Below are 24,102 nucleotides of genomic sequence, written 5' to 3' on the forward strand. Positions count from 1 at the left end.
ACGAGTTTTTCTACTTTGAATTTTTCATGCTTCCCCCTTCCTCTCTTTTGTCCCAAGTTAGGGATACTCCCTAAAATAATAGTGAAAGAGTTGAAACTTCAATGGGTTGGCGACACCACTGGCTTTCTTGCGCAGGCAATAAATTAAATTTTTTTTTGCTACGTCTGTTGGAACTTTTCAAATTATTTTATTGCATTGGTTGTGCAGCCAAAAAATCTGACATGAATAGCTGTGTTTTTCTCATGCATTGGGTGAGCCTGGAACCAAGTGGGTCATCTTGGTGATGGTTGTAACACAATGTGAGGTGAGAAGGTCAGTGATGAAGTCCATGGATATACTCCCCCAGGGTGTATATCCGGCATGAGCAACAGCTGCAACAGCTCCGGTGGTGGTCCCGACACATTCTTCATCTGGCAGCAGTCTGGGTGGGATACCACATAAGACTCCATAACACACGCCCCACCAAGTAGAGCATCTTAAACAGGCCAAAATGTCCCGCTGTTGGATTATTCTGGCCCCGACAGAGTCCAATTATGCATTCCAAACTGTGACAAAAGGATCCTTCTGCTTTGCCCGGATCTGTTCCTTTAAGTCAACGGGTACCTGGGTGGCTGCGATTGTCTCCACCGAAATCACCAACCCAAGCGGCACCTTGTTCTTGACTTGTGTGTATTTTGGCTTCTGTGACAGGGCAATAGTTCACTAGTTCCAACCCCCAGGGCTATAAGTCACCCAAAAGTCAAATTGAGGGAAAAAGAGGAAACAACACATCTGGCACTGGTTGAGCTTCCTGGCCATCTTCAAGTGGTCCAGATTCCAATAGTTCATTCATACTTCGATCTGGTGCCTCCAAACGCCACCTTGACCACCAGCAATACTTTGTCCCAGATTGGGTAGTTATGCTCAGAAGTGTTGAGCTTGCGCAAGTAGTATGTGCAAGGAAACGCTTGTTTGGAGTTCCCGGGTGCTTGCAGCAACACCAACCCTACCGCAATGTCCGTCACATTGGTCTGGACTATGAGTGGCCGAAATGGGTTAGGGTGGAGGAAAATGGAGTCTGCAGTGAAGGCCATCTTCAGGATCTCAAAGGTGCATTGCTTGATTGATCTGATATGCAGATTCTGAGGTTTTGCTGGTAAAAAATACAGGAAACCAGAAGCCTTCAAGCTTTACATTTCTATTCAGCTGAACAAAAGATGGGCTCCTCTAAATGAGAGCAGCACCGAAAGACAATCCTTGAATTTATTCTTTCTGGTTACATAAGCAAGCCATATGATAAAGATTTCACCCAGTAAGTCTGGCATACTGTAGATAAGAGAGCAGAAGTAACAAACATTCCATTTTGGGTGTTTCCCTAAAGATATCGTATGTTCTCGGGTGGGTTAGGACATTGGGTGTTTTCCTTGCTGGCCTTCCATGACCTTGCATCCAGGACTTTGCAAGAGCCCAAAGACAGTAGGGCCATCTGCACATTCACAATTGATGTTTCCTATACTGTCCCCTAATTCCAGGTCAACAGGTCCCTAACATGAATCTCACCCATTTCCACAGCAAGTGGGTGAAGGAGGCAGTGATCATAGCAAATTGAGGGATGCAAGTCCAGTTAATAATTGCCAAACCCAGGAGCCACTGGACATCCTTCACTCAGTGTGAGCATTGCCAAAACTATAAGGCCTCATTTTTTTCTGGGTCCATGTTGATGCTGTCAGCCGAAATCCAATGTCCCAAAAAGTCAGCTGGTCTGTGTGAACTGGCACTTTTGCACTTCACAAAAAATGATTCCCTCGCAAGCACTGTAGTACTACTTGTATGTGAGTCCAATGGTCCTTGAGCAACAATGAATATACCAAGATGTCGTCCAATGTATATCATCATGAAGCTGTCCAAGAGTTCCCGGAATATGTCATGCATAAGACGCATGAACACCGTGGGTCCTTGGGTAACTCCAAATGATATTACTATATATACAAAATGTCCATACCGAATAAGGAAGCTATTTTCCATTCATCCCCTTTGCAGATTCTCATGAGATTATATGCCCCCCACAAGTCCAGCTTCATATTCACCTTAACCGCTCCATGAGTTCTGGAATGAGTAGGAGCGGGTACTGATTCTTGATGGTGATGACATTTAATTTGCAGTAGTCAGAGCAGCACCTCAACTCCCATGACTTCTTCATGAAGGGAACAGGTGCCGCCAAAGGGGACAACAAAAGATGGATTAAGCCCTTCCACAAGTTTTCATCAATTAAGTCCTTGAGGGTCTTAAACTTGGGCTTGAACAGTGAATAAATCTTCCTCTTGGTAACTTGTAATTCAGGATCGAATCTATAGGGCAATTGTATAAAAGGTGAGGAGGAATTAGCTCTGCTTCCCTCTCACTGAACACATCGGCGTAAACCTCTGGTGGTAGATCCAGGGATGGGGTGGGAGGCCTCTCAGCGGTGCAGCCCTGCAGCCTTGGGGAGTGTCACTTTGGGCTGTGGACAAGGATCATCCCCCCCAATCATATGATCCTCGGGTCATGTGCCTGGAACCATTCCAGCGCTAGCACGACAGGAAAATGAGGAGCAGCCTCCAAGTAGAACTCCAGTTGCTCCACATGATTGTCCATGTGCATCTGGAGTGGAATGGTGACTGTCGTCACGGGTCCTGATCAGAGAGGTCAGCCACCTATAGTCTCCACCAAAATGGCAGGGGCAACCTCATGCTGTGGGATCGTCCATTTCCGAAAAACGCTAGATACCTAAAGTTGGCCCCTGAATCCATCATAGCTTGTGTTTGCACCTTTGCCCTATCAGGTCATGTCAAAATCACTGCTACAGCCATATGCTGCTTTGGTGTGACTCATGGTTGCTGTGTTGGGCCCATAAACATGCTCATCCAACCTCACAAGCCTGCTAAGTCGGGTCCCTAGAGTTTCCTGCCAGCACCTGACTTTTCTTAGCCGGGCACATAGGGGCCAGATGCCCAGCCCACCAACCCCACAGTAGAGGCATAGTTCCTCCCCATGCAGGTGGTCCCTCTCAGCGACAGTGAACCATGGTTGGGGACCCATTTGCATAGATTCCTTGAGGAAATGGTTCCTCAGGGGGCTTCACTGGTGGGTGTGTTTCTGCCTTCTGTCTCCGTATTCTCCGTTGCCGAAGCCATCTGTCTATACAGTATATGCACACAGAAGTGCATGAGGGCCTCTAACCTGCTGGAACAGTCCGTCCGGGTCAGCTCATTCAGAAGCTTCAATGACTGACCCTTCTAGAACTGATTGATGAGGGGCTCTTCTTTCCATCTCAGGTCCTGGCTTATCAGTCAGAAGTCACTGAGATACCCTGTGACCGACCATCACCCTTGCTTCAGCTCAGCAAGCACTTGTTTGCCATCTGAGCCTTCACAGGGTCCTCAAACATAGCCTTCAATTGGGTACAGAACCACTCATGGTTATCCAAAAGCAGGCTGGATGCCATCTGGTCTCAAGCTCATAAAGAGCTGACATTGCCCCAAAATGCAGGGAACTGCTCCAAAGTCCCATCAAATTTGACACGGACACTGGGCATTTCCTATGGGGATGTGCCTGGGCCGCCACTTGCATCTGGGCCAGCGGCAAGGAAAGCAAGGCTACTTACTGGGCTTGTCTGCAAGCAACTGCTCCATCCTTTTGAAGAGTAGGTTTGCTGGGAAGGGTGACTGTGTGGCTGGGTACAAAGTTTCCTATCCTGCTCATTCATGCACACATGTAACAGTAGTTTAGTGGGTTTATTAATATTCCCCAGCAATTGACTTCACTAGAAACCCAGAACTCTCCCAATTATGTCCAGCCAAAACCAGACAAGATGCTAGTCCTTAGAGCAATGGCCAATGGGTCCACAAGGTACTTGAAAGTTTTCCAATTAAGATAAACCCAGTCAAATCCCACTCAGACAGCTGCTTGGAGCCAACGATGAACTCTCCTCCAGACATGCCCAGAAGTAGTTCATCCTTCTTCGAGCTGACATCTGGACAGCTATCTGGGGAAGCGTCCAGGACAGTCATCACATAATGTACATCTATATGTACATTACATCTTTGATGTAGATGTACATTACAGTTACATCTATATGGAGGGAAGCAAGCAGTGGGGTACCCAAAGGTTCTGCCTTAGACATAGTACTCTTCAACATCTTCATTAACAATTTAGATGAGGGGTTAGAAGGGAACTCTTCAAATTTCTGGACAATACCAAGCTAGAGGGAATAGCCAACGGCTTATAAATCAAAGATCCAGAAAGATCTTGACAGATTTGAACACAGGAACTTATCCAAAATGCATTTTATTGGTGAGAAAAGTAAGGTTTTACACTTAGGCAAGAAAAAAATGCACTAGTATGTTAGAGATGGTATCTAGCTCAACAGCAGTACAGAGAAGAACAAGAAAAATGATTAGGAGACAGGAAACTAAAACAAATAGAACAGTTGCAGGAACTGAGTAGGTCTAATTCAACGAAGAGATGATGTAAAAGGAGACTTCCAATACCTGAGGGCTGTCACAGATAAGATGAGGTCAACCTATTCTCCAAAGAACCAACGGCAGCATAAGAAGTAATGGAACAAAACTTCTTAAAGAGAGATCCAATCTAGAACTAAGGAGAAATTTCCTGACAGAACAATTAACTAGTGGAACAACTTGTCTCCAGAGGTTTTGGCTGCTCTATCAGTGCATGTTTGCAAGAAGACATTGGGCAGGACTTTGTCAGTCATGGTACAGGGTTTCTGCTTGAGCAGGGGAGTGGACTACAAAACCTGCAAGTTCCCTTCCAACTATGTTACTCTCTAATCTGTATTTTGAATCTCTTGAGTAAAAAGAAGGCTGAATTGTATATCTTCTCTGTCCTTTCGCTCCGTATATAAAAGGCTATAGCTTCTTACAGAACCTTTCTGTCAGGACCCACCCCAATCCACATCTTAGGAAAATAAAGAACTCTTGGAGCCAGGTCTTGTCCAAAAGGAGGTTTTACTAGGACATGATCGGTTGTGGAAATACAAGACAGGATCTGGCATTGTATTACACTTTGATACTTTATAAAGAGTTTCCCGGTTCAACCCCCTCCCCTCAAACCCATTTGGTCAGACCCACATCAATTAAACTTAGGTGTCAAACCCTTTCGTGGGAAAGAGGAATCTACCTGTGCCTTTATGACTATTGCCTCCTTCCTTTTCAGATTCAAATGGAGATACAAACCAGATCTCCTTCCCTCTTCTCTCCCTTTGTTGTCCTCAGTTCAAAAGGTTTTCCCTGGTCTTTGAAGACAGCCTACAGGCAGGCTAAATAACCATCTTCTCTTCTCCCCTCGGGAAAATGGCAGAATCCAGAGAGGGGTATAATATTTTAGACATACATTTATGAATGGGATATAAATGGATTCTGACACTTTCTTAAAAGTGACACGGTACACATGGATGTAACACTGCCAAAAGCAATTGGACTAAGAAGGGTTACTGATCACAGGAAAAACAAAAGTCTCTTTCTTCCTGGGCCCTGATGGGAAAATGCACCGTTTTTACCATTTGCCTAAGTATTTTCCTTGCTCCTTGACTTCTTCAGAAAAGAGAACAGGACACCATGAGCTTCACCATTCGGCCACCAGAGGTCAAACACCAGAGGTGATTTATCATTACAGACTGTGTATTGCTACATTTTTTAAAACTTTGTTGCTGCTGTTTCCCCCACACCTTCTTCAGACCATGGGTCCAATAATTAAAGGAACAAAAGGAAGTTTTGTTTATAACAAGACTACATATTCCACCTGTAAAGTGGGGCATAGGGTCACCTGTTATGGTCCTGTCAATACAGTAAAGCCCTATCAACAACTTCAAATCTGGACATATGGAGGGACGCGCAGACATTACCTCTTGGAAAGAATAACACGAAACTTATAGATAGTGCCAGAGTCTTCTTGGATGCATGTAAAGCTATTGACTATAATCCAGCTAAATAGACTAAGCGGGGAAACAGGCCTACTTATTTCACACAAAACACGTTTATACATCCTACCCAACCTGGCACAATCGAAGGAAATTCAATGTGATTAAAGGAGTCAGCACTTCCCAGTGCAATGCTGATTCTTGCAACCCAATGTGCTTCGAGATAAACAGATCAGCAGATTTCTCAGCATCATTTGGACTATCGATGGAACCGAACACAAATATGGCTTCAACTTGATCCTATTATACCACCATCCCAGAAACATTTTTGAGTTTTTCATTCTTTTTACGATGAACTGGAAGTCACAGTTGACATTCCCTCAGTACTAAAGAAACTTTTTATTGATCTGGCCAAAAGAATTGTTTCATCTCTAAGTGTGACTAATTGTTACATGCGTGGGAATACTAACATCGGTGAACAATAATCTTGGAAAGCACATGAAATAAATATTACTGCCCTGACTAGTCAAAATCTCACTTGAAAAGCCACCAATAGACCCAATGTGTGGACTCTGACCACTTCCATAGCTGGAAACCTCTGTTTTAAAAACAGAAAGTTTTGGTAAAGACCTTGGGGAGATTTAGGTGTGAACATCTCTTGTAAGTGAGCACCTCAGCATCCTTTTGGTGAATTACCACCAACTCAGCCCAACCCCCAAATCCCCTGGCAAACATTCCCCAACTGTTTACCTTATGGACCAATTTAACAGATGCCACTCTCACTCTCTACGGAAGCCTAACATTGCCTAAAGCACGTTGAGAAGGCTTCCTGATCAAGGGAAACGTGAGCGCCCCCTCCTGCCCCCGCATGGGAAATGCTCCGTCTCTCCTTGTTCCACGAGCGCTTTCCATTCACAGAAAATCCACCAGAGGGCGGCCTCTGCAAAGAGAAAGGGACTCCACGCACTTCAGCGTTGGGCCGCTGTGGCCGGTTGGGAAGGAAGTGACGTAAGTAAGCCTTGCCTTTCTAGGATGCTGGACTCTCCCTCTTTAACCCTTTGAACTTCGCAGGCGGTTAAAAAGGCTGCAAGAAAGTCTTGAAGGAAAGAGGCACAGGTGACAAAGGGGGTTGTCTGTCTGTCTCTCTGTGTGTGGCGGGGGTGGGTGGGGAAGGGGGTTTCTTCCCATACAAGCGGAGGCAGAGAGTTCTTGCACTAGAGAAGGAAGTGGCATATGCCAAGTCCTCAACCAGGTTCAATCTTAGGAGTGGGAGACCCCCAGATCCCAGATTTTCCTGCTGCCCTTTCCCATGATTTTAACAGGCAGGGAACAAAGCAGAGCAAGTCTAGACCACGCATGTTGCCCTCAGGAAGAAATCCAGATAGTGGGAGAGCTTGCATGGCAAATCTCAAGGAGGAAATAAGAAAAGGTTTGAAAATGCAAAAGATTATGCCTACGTTCTGACTCTGTGCTGGATGACAGTAAACTAGGTTCGACTCCTCTGCAGCTCAATTTGTTTTAGGAGGGTAAACAGATGATTATGTTAAGCTTTGTGCAGTTAAGCCTTTGTGTTTCATGGGAACTGAGCCCCTGGATCTGATTGACCTTTTTGTGCTTAGGACACATTGTGTGAACCTGCTTTACTGTGTGAAGGAAGAGAAATGAAGCATCCTAAGCCAGGGTCAATTGAATGGCATTACATTTTTTGTGAACTGAATTTTCATGCTGTGTTAACCAGTTCTGAGTTTTTGTATGCTGTGTGAACCCTGCTTATAGGTAAATGTAGATCTATATATTTAAAAAGCAAGTCTTGTGAGTAAAAACAATATAGAAATGATCCAAAATGCCAAATATACTGAATCTTCTTGACTGATGTCATCAGTTTTCCAGGCCAGAAAAATACTTCCTGAGTCCTTCGAGAGAAGGGCGGTATAGAAATATTAATAAATTAAATTAAATTAAATTAAACTTCCTTCTATGGGGAGGAGTATAGATGAACAATCCAATCCACTACTTTCTAGTTGTTGGAATTTATTTTCTATCAGAGAGCTGCAAAAGGAGGTCATTTCTTCATCTTCTTTAGAGACAAAGTTATCTCTTTGGCAAAGAGGGTTAATGGCTTGTTCTGATTCCCGTGGCTAGATGAACATTGCTATGAATGAAAAAGAATTTGGTTTCCTTGAACTCATTTGGATTTGTGTTACAGGATGGAGAAAGAATGGCAAGCCTTCCTTTAGCAAGTGGGGGAACTGGAAAAGGCCCTTCCAGTGTTCAGTCTGGAATCGGTGAGGAGATCTGGGCAAGAACTGGCCAGAAGATCCTGGACGATGGAACCATCCTTTCCCCACTTCAGTCCTGGAATTTTAGGAGCATCCGGTATCAGGAGGATGAGGGTCCCCGAGGACTTTGCAGCCGACTGTACTACTTTTGTAGCCAATGGTTGAGACCAGAAAAGCACACAAAAGCGCAGATGCTGGACCTGTTTGTTCTGGAGCGGTTCCTGGCGCTTCTGCCCCTACAGATGGAGAGCTGGGTGCGGGAGTGTGGAGCAGAGAGCAGCTCCCAGGCGGTGGCCCTGGTGGAAGGCTTCCTCCTGAGCCAGGCGGAGGAGAAGAAGGAGCAGGCTGAGTTGCAGGTGAGAGGACTTCCTCTTGGGAGCCCAGAAGGACTTGAATATAATAAGTTCAAATTTTTGTTTCCTTTTAAAAATATTATTAAGCTTAAGGTAAAGGTAAAGGTTCCCCCGCACATGTGTGCTAGTCGTTTCCAACTCTAGGGGCCAGTGCTCATCTCCGTTTCAAAGCCGAAGAGCCAGCACTTGTCCGAGGATGTCTCCGTGGTCATGTGGTTGGTATGACTGGACGCCAAAGGCGCACGGAATGCTGTTACCTTCCCACCGTAGTGGTCCCTATTTTTCTACTTGCATTTTTACGTGCTTTCGAACTGCTAGGTTGGCAGCTTATCAAGATATAAAACACAAAAAAATGAAAATAGTAGGAACTGGTGGGAATTGAAGAGAAAGAGGTATAGGGGAAAGGGGAAAAAAAGGAAAATGATTGACTTCTGACTCTTTAGTGCAGTTGAATAAAATGGTAACATTACAGCCTCGGCCTTCTACTTTTACACCCTTTATATGTACTAGAACTAGCCATTTTGTAATAAGAAACTCTAAATTTCATTTTTTTTATCCCAAGAAAAATATCCAGAAGTGATTTCCAAGTAGAAACAAGGTTGGATGTGTTCTTTTCTTTAACTAAATCAATTAATGTTGCCGTCTCTGCTAGGTCCGTCAGTTTTTCTAGCAAATTCTCCATTATGTAGTATCCTTTCGTTTTTGTGCAAAAATGTGAACGAACCTTTATTATCCAAGTACAACATGTATACAATGAGATTAGCTGAGCCTCCCTTCATGCCCCCCCTGCAACTCACAGTGACAACCCATCATCTTGTTATACCATGTGACCTAATTGCGCAACGCGCCGGCCTCGCAAGTCTATCCAGCATAAGGTTACTTCCCATTCAGGAGCCTGACAGCCCATGGATAAAAGCTGTTCTTCAGCCTGTTGGTACGGCTGTCTATACTCCTATATCTCCTACCCAATCGTAGGAGAGTAAAGAGATACCGACCAGGGTGTGAATCGTCCCTGAGAATTTTCCTCACTCTTCCAAGGCAAGGAGCCCTGGCGATGTCATCCAGTGGTGTCAGGGCACAGCCCATGATATTTTGTGCTGTGCTCATCACCCTCTGTAATATTTTCCTATCTGCGGCTGTCAAGCCAGCATATGAAACCACAATACAGTGCTAGAGGACGCTTTCTACGGTAGACTGGTAAAAGAGGGTCATTAGTCGTTGTTCTACCCTGTTCATCTGCAAGACCCTGAGGAGGTGGGATCTCTGTTGGGCCTTTCTGGCCATCTGGGTTGTATTGATTTTCCAGCATTCTTAATGCTCTCAACATGTATAACAGCAAACACTGAGATTGTTTCTCAATCTCTTTGTCTATTAAAGTCCCTTGTTTTGTGTTTATACCCACTTTGAGAATCTTCTGCAGTAAAATATAAATCTTACACCAGTATTTCTTTGCTTTGTCACAAGTCTAGCAAATATGGTAAAAAGATTCTTGTTTACATTTACATTTTGAACATGTATTTGAATTTCCTTTATACATCTTTGGCCGGTTATCACGCATTAAATAGAATAATACATCATTTTATAACAAATTTCTTTTAAATTATAATTTAATATAAATTTTAAAAATTCCATTCAAATATCTTCCTGTTGTTCAGGCACTATATTATAATCAAAATTCTTTGCCATTGGATCAACATATTCAAATTCTTAATACCTCCTTACCAGAGTTCCCTGGCAATCATACTATGTGGAGATGCTTTACTAATCTTTCTATAGTTGCTTATCCTTTCTAGAAGAAAGATTTTTGCAGAGCCATTTATTTCTTGGTTCCCAGCCTAATTGATTGATACTGAGTGCTTTGCAGTAAAAAACCACTTCATGATGTTTGATGACCATTAATGCTTTTCTCCTTCATACTATGTTAAGTCCTTTACAATGGACATCAGAGATCCTGAAAGAATGAGGCATCCTTCAAATCTCCCTCAAGAACTGTTTTTCAGGAGGATCTCTCAGGAAGATCCAAATCAGGACACCTCAAGAGGTAATAATAAGGTCCTTCCACTCCTCTGATAAACCCTAAATTTCTTATCTTCTGTGTTTTCTATAGCATACCTCCTCCCATTTCATTAATTATGCTTTTTGAAATTCTGCCTTCCTCACAGGGAAGAATAGAAGGAAGTTGACTCTTTGTTTTGGAGGAGCGGAAACCGTGACTGAACCTCCAGGTCAGGTAACAGAAGAATATTAATTTACTAGATTTGTGTTTTCCCTTTCCTTCAGGAAATCAGCAGCTGTACATAGTATAGGTAATTCTTGACTTATGACCACAGCTGAGCCCTAAATTTTTGTTGCTAAACGACATATTTATTAAGTGAACTTTGCACCATTTTACAACTTTTTTTGCCACAGGTATAAAGTCAATGACTGCAGTTGTTAAGTTAGTAACATGGTGCTTAAGTGAATCTGGCTTCCTTAATGACTTTAATTGTCAGAGGTTCACAAGTAAAGCCAGGACCTTGGAACCATCATAAATACGAGTCAGTTGCCAAGCATCCGAATTTTGATCATGTGGGCATGGGAATGCTGCAACATTTGTAGGTGTGAAAACTGGGCATAAGCTGTTTTTTGGTGCTGCTGTAACTTTGAACAGTCATTAAAAACTGTTGTAAGTTGAGGACTATTTCTACTGACTTTTTCCATTGTCCCTCTGATTTTGGTTGGGGATTTTTTAAGGATTTTTTTAAAGACTGGTACCTTAAAAACAAAAATCTTTTTGCTAACTTTTCTCCCAACTTTTCAATGAAGAATGTTTTACAGATATTTTCACAGCCTCCATTCTTTCTGAAATTCTTTGAGTTGCATTTGTGCAAAGATCCTCAAAAATATTCAAATATTTTTGGGAAATTACATTTTTAAAAGATTCATTTACAATCATTGATAAGAAAATAAGTAAGAAGAAAGATTTTTAAAATCCCAGGACAATGGCCATATAGAAATGCCTCCAAATAAAAATTGTTCTGAAAGAGCATATAATCAAGGCCCTATTGGCTTGCAAAATACCTTTTAATCCCCTGAGTCCTGCCTGGATTTGGAGGCCAAACAATCCATCTTTGCAAAGGCTAAGAAATGCCTTCCTCAAAAAATGTTCTCCATTTTCTTATTTGCTGTCGAGTCAATGGCTCAGACTACTAGCAGTTTCCTTGCAATCTGAGGAGGGGCAGAGTCTCTGGATATTGATGGCACACAACACAGTTCCACGGTTGATCTCTCCCAGCTCTTTCATGAAGGTGTTGAGGATTAATAGGATGGCTCCTTCTTAGCCGCTTCATAAAATTCTACAAAGAATCCCTTCCTCTACAGAGACATTTATGCCTTTAAACCCAGGACAGGTTGGTGTCACTGATTGGTGGGTTTTCCAAGGGCCACCTGCTAATTGATTCTCTCCTGACACTGAGTGCCTTTTGATTGAGGATGGATGAATTGATCCTGGCTGGCCGGCTGGATACTGTATTTGGTAAATCCAGAAGGATCCTGAGGTTGATCCAGAAGGAAATTGGGGTTACTTAACTGAATGGCACTGAAAGTCCTACAAAATCATTCAAGTTGATGAAACCTGTCTAAAACATTTCTTCAATCAAAAGTTTTTTCTTCAGTCCACTTTCTCACCTAAACTATGGAATCCTACTAAGCATAGCCATTTACCTTAGTTCATAGCTTTGCTTTGGGAATTTCTAAACAATAGGATAGATCCTATAGTCCCTCCTCAATCTGTTCTGTACTTTTTTTCCTTTCAGGAGGGTCTTCTGCCCTTTGAGGAGGTGGCTGTGTATTTCTCAGAGGAGGAGTGGTCTCTGCTGGATCCTCACCAAAAAACACTGCATTGGGAAGTCATGCTGGACAATTATAAGAACGTGGCCTCTCTTGGTAAGGGTTTCCTATTCTGCAGTCAGAGAGTTCAGGAAGACACTTTGTACTCAGATGCCATGGATTACTTCTTATGAAATCATCTCCAAATAGATGATTAGATATATTCTATCCCATTTGTTTTTCTATTTCTATTTAAACATATTAGTGACAAAGTAATTCCTTGGTTTGCAGTAATACTAAACTTCATCAAACAGTTTTCAACTATTTTGGCCCAGATGCTTCCGTATCAGTCCTATCAAGAATTGCCACTCAGGTTTTTTTGACTTAATGCCTTTATTCTGGAACCGTGAACCGAGATGCATTATAGTTCTGATCCAGACAGCATAAACTCCATGAAAATGGTTTTAAACAAATATTTATTGTCCAGGAATTCTAAGCAGCGACTTACTTTGCAGTAGATACATCCAGTCATAGTCATATCTGTCCATTCTCGTAGGTAAAAAGGAATAATTCTCCATCCCAGCTAGGCATGGTTGCAGATGCCAATCAATGCTTGCATGATGCTTGATTAGACAAGGGCTTTAACCACCCTGGCACGTAGCCAGTACATTCTGTAATAAACTTTGAAGCTCCTCCCACTGACTAGATAAGATATAGGACTGACTAACAAGTAAACTACATTTTCCAGAGGCCATCTCTTAAGGAGGCAGTGTTTAACCCTTTAAATCAGGGGTGTCAAACTCAATTTCATTGAGGGCCGCATCAGCATTGTGGTTGCCCTCAAGGGGCCAGGCGGGTGTGGCCTGGGTGGGCGTGGCCTACTGGGTGGGCATGGCTAGAGTGCGTATGGCCTACTGGGTGGGCGTGGCCAGCTCTACATTGTTCGCATCAAGGGTGCCTATGGGGGCCTGGGCAGGAGTGGGACAGATCTGAGGGTCTCTGGCAGAAGGAGGGTCTCTGGGCCAGGGCCAAGGCAGTGGGGGCCGTTCCCTCACTGTTTCCAGGATGGCTTCGCGGGCCACATGAAACCACTTCACGGGCCAGATCCGGCCCCCGGGCCTTGTGTTTGACATGTCTGCTTTAAATGCTAAATGCTCTAACACAGTTCTTAATTCCTAAGCTAGCTATATAATAGACCAGAATTACATACTGGTCCAGCACTGCCTTTTCCAAGTTTTTATGCCTCATGAATAGTGACATTATCATTTCTATACCAAACCGTTATACAAATATACAATATACAATATATTGGAATCTGGCAAAATACCTGAAGGCAATTACAGGTAGTCCTCGTGTTACGAATATAATGGACACTGCCCATTCGTAACTCAAAAATTCATGGGAATAAATCTTGCACCTTGAAGATCACCCCCTGCTTTCACCCACATATTTGCTAATTGAATGCATGGGCAGATAGGCGGTTCATTATTTGCACATGAGGTATCTCGGTGGGGAAGGCCATGGAGGGCCTAGTGATGGAACAGGCCTCTAAAGCCTCCATGATTTACAAAGATACCTCATGCTTCCCCCTTCATTTCTGCCGTGCCAGATTGACTTACCTTGAAAAGATCCATCACCCCTCTGCCTGGTTCCTGCTTTTTAGGTATAGGAGAGTCAATGGAAGCTCCTGTGTGCTGTAATATCGTGCGAGTTCAGGCACCCATCCTCTTCTGCAGAGAATGGGTGCCTGAATTCTCACGATGCTTGTGGTGCCTATCTCCTGCTCCCCCCACCCTAACTCTGGAGCCAAACAGCTGCTGCCCTTAGCTTCTGTTCTGCCGGCGGACGCCTGTAGATCAGGCTTGTCAAGGCCCACAGAAGCATCCTTTCTGGGCAGCAGTGGCATGGTAAAGGCCTCCGATGCCTGATTTGGGCCTCCAGAGGCAATCAGAAGCCTCCCCCAGGTTCTGTTCCATTCTCTGTTGCAGAGAAAGAGGCCTAAACTACCATGAGATCACTCAAAATCAATATTGTGAGATCTCGCATCACTGATCTCACGTGATCTTGCATTACTTTAGGCTTCTCTGCGAATGCACTGAAGGCCTAGAACAGCCAAGAAAGCAAAGGATCTCTTGATTTTCACAAAGTGAGTACCCACAGGCCTAGTGTCTAGGGAGACTGGGGTGTGGGGGAGGGAGGAAAAAGCTAGGGTGAATGTTGCAGTGCTACTGTCATTTGTAAGGGTGAAGGACTTTTTCATAAACACTACTGGGTTATTATCGCGTAACTTCGAATGTTTGCTAAGGGAAGGTATGTAACTTGGGCAATATCTGTAATATGACTTCCGACAGGGTGATCCTTTTCCCCTAACCTTTCTGTCACTTTCATTTCTCTTTTCCTTTGAAGGTGATAATGAGAATGACAATACGGTTGATAAAGAATTAATGAAAGTGTTCAAACAAAGAGACATAATGGAGAAGCCTGTAATTCGAACGGGATTCCAAAGGCAGGAAAGAAACCCTTCAGATAATTGGAATAAAGAAAGCTCATCTTCCATTGATGCACAGATGCAGGACTTTATTGATCAACAAGGAAAAATAAAGAAAAAATACATTGGGAAAAGTGTAAGACTATTCAAAGACACCATAGATGTAAATGAGCACTATCAATCCCATGTCAAAGGACAAGATTATACATCCAAAGAAAAAGGAAAAAATTACAATTGGACTTTCACACTTTCTCAAGAAAATGGAACTGTTATGTCACAGAAAAGTTTTCACATGGGGGAGAAGCCAAATAAATGCACTGAGGATGGAAATAAGACTGTTTATAAAAGGATAAACACAAGGGAGAAACTATATAAATGCGGGGAGTGTGGAAAGGGCTTTAGCAAACCAAGTCATCTTACATCCCATCAAAGGATCCACACAGGAGAGAAGCCATATGAATGCATGGAGTGTGGAAAGGGCTTCAGCAAACATAGTCATCTTACATCTCATCAAAGGATCCACACAGGGGAGAAGCCCTATAAATGCATGGAGTGTGGAAAGGGCTTTACCCAACATGGTCATCTTGTTTCCCATAAAAGAATCCACACAGGAGAGAAGCCATATAAATGCATGGAATGTGGAAAGGGCTTCAGCAAACACAGTCATCTTATATCCCATCAATGGATCCACACAGGAGAGAAGCCCTATAAATGTATAGAGTGTGGAAAGGGTTTCACCCAACATTGTCATCTTATTTCCCATAAAAGAATCCACACAGGAGAGAAGCCATATAAATGCATGGAGTGTGGAAAGGGTTTTAGAGCACATGGAGATCTTACATCACATAAAAGGATCCACACAGGGGAAAAGCCATATAAATGCATGGAGTGTGAAAAGGGCTTCACAACACGCAGAGATCTTACATCCCATAAAAGGATCCACACAGGGGAGAAGCCATATAAATGCATGGATTGTGGAAAGGGCTTCAACAACCATAGTAATCTTACATGCCATCGAAGGATCCACACAGGGGAGAAGCCGTATAAATGCATGGAGTGTGGAAAGGGCTTCAGAACAAGCAGTGATGTTACATCCCATCAAAGGATACATACAGAGGAGAAGCCATATAAATGCATTGAGTGTGGAAAGGGCTTCAGTAAACACAGTAATCTTACATCCCATCAAAGGATCCACACAGGGGAGAAGCCATATAAATGCATGGAGTGTGGAAAGGGCTTCAGCCAACATAGTAAACTTACATCTCATCAAAGGATCCATACAGGAGAGAAGCCATATAAATGCATGGAGTGTGGAAAGGACTTCACCCAACTTAGTCACCTTACTTCCCATAAAAGGATCCACACTGGAGAGAAGCCATATAAATGCATAGAGTGTGGAAAGGGCTTCACCCAACATTATCATCTTATTTCCCACAAAAGAATCCATACAGGAGAGAAGCCATATAAATGCATGGAGTGTGGAAAGGGCTTCAGAGCACAACGAGATCTTACATCCCATAAAAGTATCCACACAGGGGAGAAACCATATAAATGCATGGAGTGTGGAAAGGGCTTCAGCCAACACAGTAAACTTACATCCCATCAATGGATCCACACAGGGGAGAAGCCATATAAATGCATGGCATGTGGAAAGGGCTTCAGATCACGCACTGATCTTACATCTCATCAAAGAATGCACACAGGGGAAAAGCCATATAAATGCATGGAGTGTGGAAAGGATTTTAGCAAACACAGTCATCTTACATCCCATCAAAGGATCCACACAGGAGAGAAGCCATATAAATGCATGGAGTGTGGAAAGGGCTTCACCCAACATGGTCATCTTGTTTCCCATAAAAGAATCCACACAGGAGAGAGGCCATATAAATGCATGAAGTGTGGAAAGTGCTTCAGCCGACACCATACTCTTACTTCCCATAATATGATTCATAATATGTGAGAAGTCAATTCCCAAAGCAAAGACAAGTTTGGGTGAGAATGAATGCTAATTATTGATTTGGTGGTTCTTAGTCTATGGATTTCGAATTTACAGAGACAGAACACTGAAAAGAAGGGTTTTTTATGTTTCGCATTCCTATGAGCCCTAGAGAGATGAAATTGGTAATAAAACAATGTGCATGTGCCATTATAATTATGATCTGTATGTTTGAATGTATCTGTTTATGGTTTCATTTTTTTTATTATTTAGAAATGAGCTTCCTGCTGCCCAACTGTCATCATTCTCCCACTTCGTCATAGTTCTCCCACATAAAGGGATGTGAAGACATTTAACAGGTGCTGCTTTCCCAAGCACAAAGGGGGAAAAATCAAATGTTCATCCTTAGTGTAGAATTGGGACACCCCAAAAGTAATCAAATGTGCATCTTCCGTGTACAACTGAAACCTGAGTCAACTGTTATCTATACAGAAACAGAACGTTATTCAGTCAAAGGCTTCATGATATGAGGGAATTGTCACATGCACATCAATATATAGCGTCTGTGAAGAGCTGAAAGGATGCAGAATTCTTGTGTCACAAAAGGAACCAGAATGACTAGAAGCTCCCCAAGTGCTTGTGCAATTTTTTTTCCAAGTATATTATGACCATGTTTTGCTCTTTGTGATGAGGGCTAAGAAGTCTAAGTTTGATTTAAATAAAATGAAATATTGGTGTGGTTATGTTCTTGTCATATATTATACCCATATAATATAGTTGATTTAAAAATACATTAACACACGAAAATTTTGGAATGATTTGGAGGGGGCATATATCAGGGTTTCAGAAACTCATGTTGGTTTATTTGACTTACTCAATTACAGTAATTGTCAGTAATAGTTCATTGAGCTATAGGACTGGGCAGGTTTCAAATCAGCTGATTCCCCCCCCCCTCCCAGCTCAGTCCTTTTGCTATTCCACAATCAACATTCATAAAGAGATTTTAAAAACCTTATTTTTCAGTGCAGCTTCACAAAAGAAACTTAATGAGTTATTCTGAATTAATGTACTGAAAATATGTGTGTGTGTTTGTGTATGCAAAGACTGAAATTAGAGCGTCAGACGTTTTGAAAACATTTACAAATCTAAGCAAAACAATTCAGAATTATTTTCCTAAGGTTCTTCCTTTTATAATACATTTAGCTTTAACAGAAGGGAGAGCTCAGTTGTCATTGGTTACGTTATCAGGTTAGGTCAGTTACACTGCTTTTGTTTTGCACACACACAATCGTTGGCAACAAGCCTCAAAACGTTGAACAGAACTAAAGCCTCAACAGAGAAAGGGGAGGTGAGGAAAGGGATGTTACAGATTCTGCATTTCTAAGCTCGGAACACAAACTGCAGCAGGGAAACAAAATGATAAATTTGCGACAAGGAGAAGCCATGCTAAACAAGTTATATTTGTTCTTTGTCCCTGAGCAAAGTTAGAAGAGAAGCCAAACAAACCCACAAACAAACAAAACTACAATCTCAGACTTCAACCCCCCCTTCCTCCTTTCCCTCCGCCTTCCAGGTCAGAGTTAAACAGAGAGAAAAAAAAGTTTTAAAATTATCAAAGCAAACCTCTCTCTTCAGATTCTCATCCGACAGATGTTGACCAAACTCCTCAGCACGGCCCTACAAGGGTTCCTCCCTCGCCTCCTGATTAAGGAGGGAGCGGGTCACCCTAAACAGGGCGGCCGGGCGATTATCTGCGGACGCGATGAGGGCAGAGAAGTAATTACACCTCGCTGCCCTCATCGCTGCGAGATAAGACCTAATAAAGGTTCTTAGTCGCAACCGGTTGGATTCGGATCGGCTGGACCTCCAACAGCTCTCTAGGCCCCGTTTCCGACGCTTCATCTCCCGGAGCTCCGTAGAGAACCATGGAGCTCGTTGGGATCTGCACCGGGTCAGGGGCCGCAAGGGTACAACTCGGTCAAGTGCCTCAGTGGCCGCCCTTTCCCAGGTTTCCACTAGGGCATCCGCCGAGTTGTGAGCAACGGAGGCAGGTGGGGACCCCAGCGCTGCCTGGAACCTGTCAGGATCCATTAAGCGCCTGGGGCGGTACCATCTGGTTGGCTCCGTACCCCCACGGCGGCCACAGGAGGTAATGATCGGTCCATGACAGGGGCATAATAAATGGAGAGCCCCCACCAAGATCATCAAACCACCGTCCAGATAAGAAAACCAGGTCAAGGGTGTGGCCTCCCTCATGAGTTGGTTCAGAAATTACTTGCGTCAGGTCCATGGCCGTCATGGAAGCCATGAACTCCCAAGGTAACTCAGATGAACCTCCTAGGGATGGTAGATTGAAGTCACCCAAAACTATGAGTTTGGGGAACTCAATCACCAACCCAGAGAGGACATCGAGTAGCTCAGGCAGGGCTGCCGCTGCGCGACTAGGCAAAAAGTACACCAGCAGCAAGCCCAACTGCGCCCTCGGACCAAATCTCAAAAAGAGAGACTCACACCCGACTATCTGAGAAACGGTGGTCTCCCGCGGACATAAGGTCTCCCTGATAGCTACCACCACTCCCCCGCCCCTACCTTGAGCCCGGGGCTGGTGTAGCACCCGGAAACCTGGTGGGCAGAGATCGACCAAAGGGACCCCACCCTCTGGACCCAACCAAGTCTCCGTGATGCAAGCCAGGTCCGCATGCTCACCCTCAACTAAATCCCGAACAAGGGGAGCTTTATTAACCACGGATCTGGCATTCAGGTACACCAGCCGGAGCTCAGGAGGCTGCGCATCCTCGCTCCCGGGACCTCGGGGAAGAAACAGAGGGTCGGAGCGCCTCACCGCTTGTAAGTAGCGGAGACGACCCCCCCCGGTAACGATACGGCCCTCTGTTCATGCACTGCTGCCATTCCCCAACGTCGTGGGAATCGGTAGTCCCACGACCCGCTCCTGAGCCCCGGAGGCAACCACACCCCGCTCTCCCCCCGTGCGATCAGATCCAGGCCTGGCCTGAGCCACGGTTGATTGACCACCCCCCATAGCCAAACAACCACCACCCACTCCCACCCCTCTCCCTAACCCCATAAAAATTTTTACTAAAAAGTTAACCAGGGGCCTCCTATTAAATTTATATTGAAGGCCCCTGCCTCTGCCCGGCCATCTCTCAGGGTCCCAGTAATCGGGCCCTTCATCGAGATTGGAGGTGTTAAAAAAGGCGGGTCGCAACCAGGAGAGGGGGGCACCCCTGAGGGCGAACAAGTCCGTGCTAGTATATCGATACATATAAGTCCAGGAGAGTCCAGGAAAGGCGGTCCCATAATTGATAAGTTCAATAGGAGGATCGAGACATAGGAAGTGAGTATCTGGACCCTCACCCAACTTCACTGCCACTCAGTTGGGTACCCCCAGAAACAGGCCACCCCCCGTCCTCTCACGACGGGTTGCAACTCTATTCCCGGGGGTGGTCCAGGATATGCACCCTGGGTAGGGCATACCCCGTAGAGCTCCCACCTCTATGGGGCTGCAGATGTAAACCCAAGCCACTCTCCTTCCGTGGCTTGTACCCAGGTCCGTCCAAGTCCAAAGGGGAAAGGGAGGCAGGCAGAAAGTTGGTAAGTGGGTAGATATATAACCAGGGCAGAGGGGCTACCCAGGCCAAGGTGGTGAAAACGGCCCGAAGATGCCGTTGCCGCTGCCAAAAGCGGCCCGAAAACGGTACAGGAGACACATGCCGCCGTCGCCGCCACCGAGATGACCTGCGGTCGTCCTCTCCGACGCTAAAACGGCTCGAAGACGCCATTGCCGCCGAAAGCGGCCCGAAAACGGCACAGGAAACATCGCCGCCGCCGAGATGACCTGCGGTCGTCCTCTCGCCGCAGAAACGGCCCGAAGACGCCGGCGCCGCCGAGAGCGGCCCGAGGCGGCCCGAAGCAACATGAAAACGCTGCCACCGGCGAAACGGGCCAAAAGGCTGGGAAAACGCCACCGCCGACCGCCGACCACCGAAAATGGCCCGAGCAAGGCCCAAGGACGACGCCACCGAAATCGGCCCAAAAACGGGTTAGATGGCACCGCCGGCGAAACGGGCCAAAAGGCCCAGAGAACACCACCGCCAACCGCCGACTGCTGGAAACGGCCCGAACACGGCCTGAGGACGCCGCCGCTGACGCCGCCGAATGCGGCCCAAAAACACCGCTGTCACCGATGCCGAAGCCAATGCCGACGCTGCCAACGCCGCCACCAAGATAAACTCACGGGCGTCCCCTCCGCCGACCGAAAACGGCTTGAGGACGACGATGCCGAAAGCGGCCCGAAACGGCCCAGCACAGCAAAAAAACGCCGGCGCCGGCTGCAAACGGCCCGGGAAAGGCAAAATGCGAGCGGACAGAAGACAGCAGAGCCAGCAGACGGGTAGACCAGCAGGTAAGAACCTTACTGCTTACCTCGTCGCCTGCCTCGTTGCCTCGCTGCCTGTCAACACTAATCCCCAACACGGAGGGCCCGAAGGCCCCCTGAGGGGCTCCTAAGGGACGCCTAACAGCTGGAGCTCGCGGAACACAGCTGAGCACGTCCGCCATCTTGGGCATGCATGAGGTTGAGCTGATCCCTCACTGCCGATTGAGCTCCGGACGGCACCGGACCTTCGCTCCTTCCGGCGCAGTCTGAAGACCCATTTATTTGAACAAGCTGGCCTGGCCTAATGGGGGACATTAGGGTTTTTAATGGGTTTTTATACTGCTACTGTTTTTATCAGAAGGTCGGCAGGTTGGCGGGTCAAATCCCGAGTGCCACGTAACAGAGTGAGCGCCTGTTACTCGTCCCAGCTTCTGCCAACCTAGCAGGTCGAAAGCACGTAAAAATGCAAGTAGAAAAATAGGAACCACTATGGTGGGAAGGTAACAGCGTTCCGTGCGCCTTTGGCGTCTAGTTATGCCGGCCACATGACCACGGAGACGTCCTCGGACAAGCGCTGGCTCTTTGGCTTTGAAACGGAGATGAGCACCGGCCCCTAGAGTCGGAAATGACTAGCACGCATGTGCGGGGGAACCTTTACCTTTACCTTTACTGTTTTTATTTGGGCAATTGTTTAATTCTCTTTTCATTTTTGTATTTTCTATTTATTTATGCCCTGTTCACCGCTCTGAGTCCTTCGGGAGAAGGGCGGTATACAAATTTAATAAAATAAATAAATAAATAAATAAATAAATAAATAAATAAATAAATAAATAAATAGTGACTGTTCTGGAAACCTCTTCCTAAGTTGGTCGATGTGTCTTCTGACCAGTCACCCTTCCTCCAACCCCACTTCGTAAGATAGGGGTCTGGATGCTTTGGTCACCTGACCAGGAACCCACAATTTTCCAGGCCCATAGTTTCTGGCCCAAACCCAATCACCCATTTGCAGCCCCCTTGGGGGCTTTGGTCTAGAGGCTTCGGATGCCACTCTGTCTGGATGCAACCTGTCCAGTTTAGTAATTAAACGCTTCTCCAATGAAGCTCAGCAGGACTTTTACCTGTAGCCGTGCAGGGTGTAGAATGCTGACAGAGCAAAAAATCTGCCAGTCTATGATGCCAGTCACCTGTGATAATGTGCTTGAGTGCCTCCTTTGTTGTCCTCACCATGTGTTCGGCTTGTCCATTCGAAGAAGGATGAAATGGTGCAGACGTAGCATGTCTGATGAGGTTAGCTCTAAGAAAAGCCTGAAACTCAGCAGCAGTGAATTGAGCCCCATTATCAGAAACCAAAACATCAGGCAACCCATGTGTTGCAAAGAGTTTTCTCAGGACCTGGATGGTCCTAGCAGTAGTCACATTAGGGACTGGAACTTCTTCCATCCATTTTGAGTGGCTATCCACTACTACCATGAAAAGCTGTCCTTGAAAAGGCCCAGCATAGTCTATGTGAACCCTGGACCAGGGAGTATGTGTTTCTTCCCACCTGTGAACTGGGGCCTGAGGCATTTCAGGCCTAGATTGCTGGCAAGTATAGCAACCATGAACTTAATCCTCCACAGCCTTATCCAGGCCAGGCCACCAAAGGTAGCTTTTAGCTAAGGCTTTCATCCATACAATGCCTGGATGGCCTTCATGTAAGGATTGTAAGACTCTGTCCTTCAATGATGTGGGGATAATGACTCTGTTGCCCCATAATATGCAGCCCTTATGTGCGGACGATTCATGTCTCCTGACAAAATAACTTTGGAAATCAGGGCCTGGACTTTTTTCCAACCAACCCGTGTACACCCATGACAGTACTCTGCTCAGAATTTTATCTGTGGCAGTTTCAGCAGCAATATCCCCTGCGTGGAGGGGAAACTCAGGTAAGTCCTGAATGGACAATATTTTAGCAGCAGGAGCTGGTTCAGGATCCATTAGTGGCAATGGTAGTCTGCTGAGGCCATCTGCATGGCCCATTTCCTTCCCAGGTTTGTGAATTAACTTAAAATTGTAAGCAGACAAAAATATAGACCATCTCAGCATTCTTGGAGATAGTATGTGGGGAGTTTGCTTATCTGTTGTGAATAACCCCAAAAGGGGTTTGTGGTTAGTGTAGACCAGGGGTCAGCAACCTGAAACAGTGAAAGAGCCACTCGGAACCGGTTCCCTCACAAAAGGAAAAACTGGGAGCCGCAAAAAATGTGTGCATATGCGCGTACATGCGTGCATGCGCAGAACAGGGTTTGACTGAAGAGTGGAGCCAAGGCGAGATATGCACCTACCCTGCATATTTGAATTGATTGGTTGAACTTTTTTAGTCCCACTTTTTTTTTTTTGGACTGCACATGGCAGAGGACTGGGAGCTGCAGGAGACGGCTGAAAGAGCCGCATGCGGCTCCGGAGCCGCGGGTTGCAGACCTGTGGTGTAGACAGTGAAATCCCTGCCATATAAATAATTATGAAATTTCTTAACTCCAGCCACTATGGCCAAGGTTTCTTTATCAATTTGCGCATAATTACGCTCAGCAGAAGATAAAGTCCTAGAATAAAACGCAATAGGAACCTGTTTCCCATTCTTCTCTATGTGGCTTAAGACTGCCCCCACCCCATAGGGAGATGCATCACATGCAAGACATACAGTACAGGTTTAGACTCAATGTAATGAGTTACAGTGGACTTTTCTGAAAGAAGGGCTTTGAGATCCTGGAAACTTTTTAAATGTTAGTCCATTTTCAAGGGGCTTTTTTATCAAGTAGCCTGTGGAGGGGCTCTACAATTGCAGCCTTATGAGGTAGAAATGTGTGATAAAAATTCAGGAGGCCCAAAAATGCTTGCAGCTCTGCTTTTGATTTTGGCCTAGGAGCCATTTTGATGGCCTTTACTTTTGAATCAGCAGGGTGAATCC

General features: G+C 45.2%; 2 protein-coding genes across 2 annotated transcripts; both read left to right on the top strand.

Annotated features, from left to right (window-relative positions):
- Positions 1 to 8,114: 8,114 nt before the first annotated feature.
- On the top strand, positions 8,115 to 10,509 carry LOC308662055 (zinc finger and SCAN domain-containing protein 31-like; the record flags this gene model as incomplete). The annotated part of the gene is made up of 3 exons (XM_081317472.1): positions 8,115 to 8,531; positions 9,181 to 9,216; positions 10,475 to 10,509. The coding sequence occupies 2 exons, from the start codon at positions 8,115 to 8,117 to the stop codon at positions 9,196 to 9,198; spliced, it is 435 nt and encodes a 144-aa protein (XP_081173598.1). The 3' UTR covers positions 9,199 to 9,216; positions 10,475 to 10,509.
- On the top strand, positions 10,464 to 17,495 carry LOC308662934 (uncharacterized protein; the record flags this gene model as incomplete). Its single annotated transcript, XM_081319080.1, has 5 exons — positions 10,464 to 10,569; positions 10,691 to 10,758; positions 12,323 to 12,452; positions 14,742 to 16,815; positions 17,033 to 17,495. The coding sequence occupies 4 exons, from the start codon at positions 10,464 to 10,466 to the stop codon at positions 16,781 to 16,783; spliced, it is 2,346 nt and encodes a 781-aa protein (XP_081175206.1). The 3' UTR covers positions 16,784 to 16,815; positions 17,033 to 17,495.
- Between the last annotated feature and the right edge of the window lie 6,607 nt (positions 17,496 to 24,102).

The sequence above is a fragment of the Vipera berus genome, assembly GCF_964194415.1.
Source record: "Vipera berus genome assembly, chromosome: 2".
Classification (NCBI taxonomy): domain Eukaryota; kingdom Metazoa; phylum Chordata; class Lepidosauria; order Squamata; family Viperidae; genus Vipera; species Vipera berus.